We start from the raw sequence: 7,500 nt of genomic DNA on the forward strand, positions 1-7,500 counted from the left end.
GTCAATTTGTCTTGCAGCCCAGAAATATTTCTACTGACAGATGGGGGAGAAGAGATCTTCTCTATCAGCTGGAGGAGGTCCTGTGTTCTACAACTGACCTAGTAACTACATTGACAAAAACACACCTGTGAACTGCAAAGAAATGAAAAGGTGGCAGGGACATAAAGTTTGAGTTGAGTTCTATTAAGTTTGGTTTACCGGTGTCATCACGGCATCTAACCCTCCCTTTCCCCAGGGGATTCATTATCCCCTGGATTAGAGTGCAGTCCTGAGAGAGAGACACCACAAGTTAATTAGAAATAATGCTTACACGGACACTAGACCTTACACTGTTGTAAGCCCGTTTATCGGTCCAATGGCGGTCTCCAATAATACGGGTGAAGGTCTCTGCGCGTTACTGTGTTTCTTTGTACGCAACACAACAATATTAAATGAAATACATTTTCTCTTATGTATTATCTCGTTATTTCATCTGACTCCATAAATGAAAAAGGTTTTTAATGATATCTGAGCATCATTAAAAGTGAGCGAATGTTTGATTATTCTTTTAACTCCTTTAATTATATTTTACCCGTTTAGATTAAGAAACTATGTCGCTTTGAGGTCCTCGCGTGTTTTCTCTACACCGCGGGTCTCACGATCACAAGCGTCCAGTATTGGATCATCAAACAGAGGTAATTGCTATATACCTGAGATCGGTCACGTTCACGTATACACAATCAAAGATACTTCAGTATCGCCCCATGGAATTGCACACACTTGAATGTAACTTAACGTTTTCTTCAGTAGAGGTCACGGCCACTATTACAGATGTAAGTTGACCAACATAACTTCTCTTATAATAGCTTTGGATTGGCCATGCGTGGTTTCCCCACGTACACTTATCTGGAGAAACATCAAATTAAAACAGAGGTAAGACACCCGGATTTAGATTGGTCAAGCAGCGTTTGCTGTTCTAAACGGAAATTCCCTTTTTGTCTTTGCAAACCAAGTACACTTGAATCGATGCCAAATATTAGTCGTCACTAATCTGACGCAGACTTGCGGTAACATACGAATCGTTTAATCAGTTTGGGAAACACAATGTCAGAGTCAGTCAGAATAAATCAAATGTTGACAATTTATTGATCAGGTAACATAATCAATTCATCAATTCCAATTAGACAGTGATAAGTCAAAGTTAGACATTTTATCAAAACATAAGAAATTCGAATTGCTATGACCTGAAATAAACTACACACAGTAAACTGTTTGGGTTCGTCTGATTACAGAGAGCCCTGAGCAATGTGTCGCCTCTCCTTAAATACCCAAACCATGGACAAAGGGGATTTTGGGAGTGGTTAGGTTTGGAAGTCCTGGGGACATACTTCATTAACATACAAGCAGGGATGGAGACAGACCTCCAGAATTATAAAGCATTTGGCAAAGACCTTATAACTTTGCTGTCATTAAGTTTACAAACCTGGGAATAAGACACTATACCAGACGCACTGAGACATTTTAAATGATACCAAACATGTTCCACTAGTTACATTATTTGTATACATCACATATTATATTTTGTTGCATGTAGATGAGGAGGGGGGCAGATGTTTGTGCCTAAATTGGCCTGAGGTTAGGTAGAGGTCAGATGTGAGATTTGTGTTTTATTGTCCTTGCTCAGTAGGATGTGTTGACTCAGGTGAAGATGTTCTTCTGTGTGAGAGTTTTTATGACTTGGTTCTCGCAGAGTTCTTTTACTTTTATGACCTCTTGATGTCAGCCTTACAGTTTCCTCCGCTTGACCCCCGGGGACAATTCCAGAAGAGTCCCTGTGGGGTCATTGTGTCTTAGTTTCTATTTTTTCTACTGTGTCTGGTTGAGGTTAGCACATGCGTTCAGTTCATAGAGTCCATCAAGGCATTTGTGGCTTGTTCAGTCGACATGTCATTTCATCATGGAGAAACATTGCACCTTCCCTTTGATGATGATCTGACTCTTTGAAGAATTCTCTGCCACCTCCAGTGGTGGTCTTCTGGGCAGACCTCAATTAGGTGAAGGAGTTCTCCCTGGCAATGCATATACACCTGAACAGCTTCTTAAATGACCGTGTAAAGATGAAACTCTGAAGAACTTAACTGACACAAGAAATGGTTGAGTAATACATGATGAAAAGACAAACAATGAATCAATGTCACCAGTGCGAGTGGTAATCCAGGTCTCAAGTGTGTCTTTAAAAATGCAAAGGGGACTAATTAATCTGAATTAATTAAAGGAAAGGTGGCACAGAGTTCAAGGCAATTAGAACATGTATCATCCATTACAGTGGATACTAAATTAAAGGAAACATACCACAAAGTCAGTATAACTAGTATTTTCATCAGTGGCAGGCATCATTAAACATATAGTTATAATAATAATGCTATGATAGTAGAATCACAGTTACAGACATATATAATAATAACAGTGTTCATTCAAAATTATCTAATATGTGTGATTTGGTGGCTAAGTCACAATCGATGATATATGCTTATTTTCAAAATGTGTAGTGATCGATAGAAGCGTCTGCATTTCATATCGTCAACTTATTTTATTTTTATATTGTTATTAGCAATGCGTTGGAAACCATTCCAACAACAATCAATTGGTTTGATTTATATGTAGGTGGAAATGTTTGAAATTTTGTTGCTTGCAATTAGTAATTAAATCATCGATGTGTGACTGTAGCCATGCACATGTCCCATGTATATTACAGTATTTAAAACGAAAGTTGTAAATAGTGCCTGTTTTATGGAAACAGGTTTGTAATGTCCTATGTGTGAGAGGCTATGTGTATGTGAGAGGTGGGCCAGATCTTCAGTGGATTAGTATCTTCAGAATCTCGGCCATTATTTTGTTCAAAGATGTGTCGTAATAAAAGTGTGTGCTCTGTATGTTTAGGAGATGGGTGGAACCTGATCTAGAGCAATTGGTGTTGCATAATTTTTGGTTCCGGTGCTAAACGGGGAGGCAGTACAGCTATTTTTTGTTTTTGTACAGCTGTGAGGTGTGAATGGTCTGTTAGATTTGCTTTCGCACCCATCTCCAGCATGGCCAAATTGATGTCCTGGCTTGAGGCCGGGGGATCAGAATTATTTTTGCATCTGTCCCTCACGACATTGCAACCTGAAATATGAACAACTACAGAAAGAGAAAACAGTTAATGTTGAACCTTTAATTAATGTGCATTTAGACATGTGGTACTTTATTTTCCTCTGATGGTCAAAGCCAAACTGTTGGTTGGTTTGAGCTTGAGGACACTGCCTAACATGAAAAAGCAACAAATAAACAAAGTAAAAGAATGTCAGTACTTGCCTGCTTTTGTTCATGGTGGCTACAAGGCTCAAATTATGTCATTTCCACTCTGTGATGTCATTTAAAGTAACAGTACATTATTTATAGATAAAACAAGTTAGTGTGACGGTGGTAAGTCAAACTGAGGGACGGACACAAATCATAAAATATTTACCAAAAAATACGATTTATTTTAAATAAATATAGCTTATATATACAGGGACACACATAAAATCCTGAAAATAATAAATGTTTGAAAAAAATGTATAACTTATTTGGTGATATTTTAGATGCAAGTGTCATGTTGGTCAGCACGGACATGTGAAATTGGCAATGTACGAATGAAAAATGATTAAATATAGTATGTTACTCTTTAAGAATAGTATTTTTATCATATATCATGTTAACAAGAACACTTCATTTAATAACTTTAAGCTTTGGAAACACACTTTGGGACATTTTTTTGTGCCTTAATGGCACAAATGGCAGCCGTTTCATGGGATAAGTATTTTACACAGTTATGTTTTTAACACTAATAGACACCTCCTGACCTTACGTTCTCAGTTGAATATGATCATAAACGTTCGTCTTTTTTGGATATGTGGATCGAATTATGCAGTGGCATAAACAGATAAGACTACAATCTGCCTAGCCAGCAGTGCTCATCGAGCTCTGGAATATGGTTTACCCAAGAGCTCAGATGTCATTCTAACGAGGAACTAATTGATAAAGCTGCTGCAATGAAAAATAAAGCTTTTGGGACAGAGCCTCCTCTTTACAGTGTGTTGATGAGGCTTACCAAGGTGCATTTAAATTCTAGTTTGATCTTTTACAAAAAAGTGTCAAATAGGGTAAAAGTTACTCTGTCAGAACACTATTCTTAAACACTGGCCTATTTTGGCCTCTGATCCGGCATAAGCATTAGCATACCCAGCATTTTAATGATCTTCCCCTCTTTGTCTATAGAAGAGGTCCTAACTTATGCAACAAGCTGGTGCAGGCCTAACATTAAGACAGGTCCTAAACAGAATATTTTAGCTCCTCTAAAAGATGGGAATAATAAACTGGCTAAACACTTCTCAGGTTTTAGGCTTTAATAAGAATTTTAAGGATGACCTAGGAGTTTGGCACACTAGTGTACATCTGCTGTCAGGACAGTCAAATCAGTTACTATCTGACCTAATTACAAACTTTCATTGTAATCCTGACAGTCTTTGGAAGGCTGTACATTTCATCAAAATGGGTAATATCACATGTGTACATATGTCTGAGTGCTTAATGTCTAAACAAAAAGAGGTCCGTTTAGGTTTTAACAAGCCCCATAATTAGTCACATTGTGCTCTCTGCTGGTCAAAGCCATACATTAAATTAAAATGCTGAAAAAGGTTCATGTTGTTTTCCAAAGACATATACAGTATTTATTACAATGGTCTGTATCCTACACCAACATTAAATGAGTACCACTGCTGTTAGTTTTTCCCCGCACATCTGTTAATGTTTTTTAAGATATAAAACTAAAGTTGATGAATGGTGTAAAAAGCATGAATTTCCTCTAATGTGTTTGTTTACCACAATAGGCAGTAAAGGAGCAAAAGGGGGCAATTTATCTGGATGAAAATAATAATAATAATTTATTGTAAGTCGTAAAACTGCAATCCAAATATTACATTTGTATAGGCTACACACAAAGGGAAGAAAAGGACCAAGAAATAAGAGGATCTTAGTATGTTAAATAGTGGCAGGCAAACCCCCAGGCTCACAGAAATGGTTTAACCCTACAACTCAGCAGCCAATGGAAAAGTGCAACACTCACCCCTTCAAACTGGACAAGTGGCCAAATGGCTCAGAATCACATGAAATCAACAACATGTTGTCAACTCGTTATCAACGCGTTAACAACACGTAAACAACGCGTGAAAAATTAACACGTAGACAACGCGATAACAACGTGCAAACCCCCTTAGCGAGTAAAAGAGCAATCAAGCAACTAGCGACCATTTTAGCGACTTTTGTAATCTGCTTTAGCGACATTCTTCCACATCTGGTGACACAAAAACATCAGCTCTCGTGAGTGATGTCTCATTTGTCTCGGTGTTCTTGCGCCACTCTGTGTATCCAGTAACATGACTGACCTGCAGATGATGTATGTGCACACGGATGTTCTGTAAATCTAATTACATACATGTTGCTGGTATGTGTTGTGACCATCTCAACCTCAGTTAACATACATGCTGCCTGTTTAGAAAGTCATCATACAGCGATAAAAGAGCATTGAGAAATAATCCAGCAGAGAGAGAGAGAGAGAGAGAGAGAGAGAGAGAGAGAGAGAGAGAGAATATGAACTATAATAATAATATGATCTATAGTAAAGTGTAGAGATAAGTGATATAAACAGATGAAGTGTCACTGTCATAAAGTCATTGTGACACAGTAACACTGGCACAAGTAATACACACAACAGATACATTAAATAAACAAGATATTACATATTATCTCCACAACAGCTCCATGTGAGGCATTATAATATATTATAGATCCACGTTTAATAATAAATCATAAATAACATCCCCAACACTACATCTGGCTGATATTGGTACGATCATTTTGGACTTTGTTATTGTTCAATAATGCAGTTTAATTCAAAACATAATAAATAAATATAAATCCCCCACTGTCTGAATGTCTGACAAGTTCAATTAGTGAACGCTAAATTATTAGTTAGTAAAATATTAATTGTTAAATAATTCGTTCAGTAATAATAATAAAATGGTTCTGCACCTGTAAATAATTGCCGGAGCACTTTACACCAATTACATGTGTAAATTTGACGTCTTACGTAATAAATGATGTAATCATCAGCTAAGTGTTTGTGTCCATCAAGGCTGCACGATTAACTGAATTAATGACATCACAATTTGTCCACTCTGCTTGCTCTGTAATGTTATGTTGCTATGGTTACAAACAGCTCATTAATATCTGACCGGAACAACCTGTGCGAATCCAGCCAATCGGAATCGAGTATTAGAACACACACACACACACACACACACACACACACACACACACACACACACACACACACACACACACACACACACACACACACACACACACACAGACACACACAGACACACACACACACACACACACACACACACACACACACTATGTAGTATTCTATATAAAACAAACCTTTCAAAATGGATTTTTGATCAATATATATGAAGTCGTTCATTTAAAGCGATTCGAGTTTAACATTTCTAAATATTTTTACATCTGTTGATTATATGAATGTTGCGCTCTCAACACTTCATCAATTAAATGCTTTTAGCTTCATTAAAGAAATAAATCACCCTCATGTTCTTTGTTAAAAATGATTAAAATATAATTAAAGTGTCACAGACAGAACTGTTGAGTAAATGTTACTGTGAATATTATTTATGAATCTCATTAAATCACCTGATCACACATTGTGCTCCAAAATTAATTAGTATTTGTTTATTATTTACATCTCATTAGATGTGTTGATTTGTCTGACAGTATATTAATATAATTACTCTCCTGTTTTTAGGATTCTTCATTGTTGCAGTTTTGCCAGTGTTGACAACAGTGACACGATATAACTGGAATGTCACATGTGGGGAAAAAATCGGCTGTAAGTGTTTGAATTATGATCTGATAATTATAAATGCATATTATGATTCATTTATTACCCACAAATGTTTGAGTCTCTGTCAGTCATCATGAATTGAGGATCTATGAAGGAAAAGTGTGTCACTTATAATCCTGATTATTATTAATGTTCATATAGAAAATAAAATGAATGAAAATATTGTTTCATGTGTTTCAGGTTCACCTTTGGTCAGAAGATCAGTGTGGCTCGTGTTAATGTCATTAATGAATGCAGTAATGATCTATTTCTGCATCACAGCACTCGCAAATGAAACAGGTACAATAATGATTTTATAAACTCTGTAAATGAATTTCAACAGTCTTCATATAACTTCAGTTTACAGTTCAGTGCATTATAAAGTTCAGGTTTATAAAGTCACTTTAAAGACTGTTTGATGATATAAAGGTCATATATTGTTTCTCCATGTCCAGATTCTGTGGGATGGGGATGTTTGATCGGGTTTCTGCAGTTACTCTGGACAGTTATGAACTTCACATATTCATTTGCTGATTGGG

At 36.6% G+C, this 7,500-nt stretch overlaps 1 protein-coding gene across 2 annotated transcripts in view; it reads left to right on the top strand.

The window, feature by feature from the left end:
* LOC127647215 (uncharacterized) overlaps nt 1-7,500 on the top strand; it is a 49,639-nt gene that overhangs the window by 37,411 nt on the left and 4,728 nt on the right. For both annotated transcript variants that reach the window (XM_052131346.1, XM_052131345.1), the window contains exons 12-14: nt 6,884-6,967; nt 7,163-7,261; nt 7,417-7,500. In XM_052131346.1, coding sequence (XP_051987306.1) covers nt 6,884-6,967; nt 7,163-7,261; nt 7,417-7,500 — 267 coding nt within the window. The remainder of the gene's footprint in view (nt 1-6,883; nt 6,968-7,162; nt 7,262-7,416) is intronic.

The sequence above is a fragment of the Xyrauchen texanus genome, chromosome 8 (assembly GCF_025860055.1).
Source record: "Xyrauchen texanus isolate HMW12.3.18 chromosome 8, RBS_HiC_50CHRs, whole genome shotgun sequence".
NCBI classification, from domain to species: domain Eukaryota; kingdom Metazoa; phylum Chordata; class Actinopteri; order Cypriniformes; family Catostomidae; genus Xyrauchen; species Xyrauchen texanus.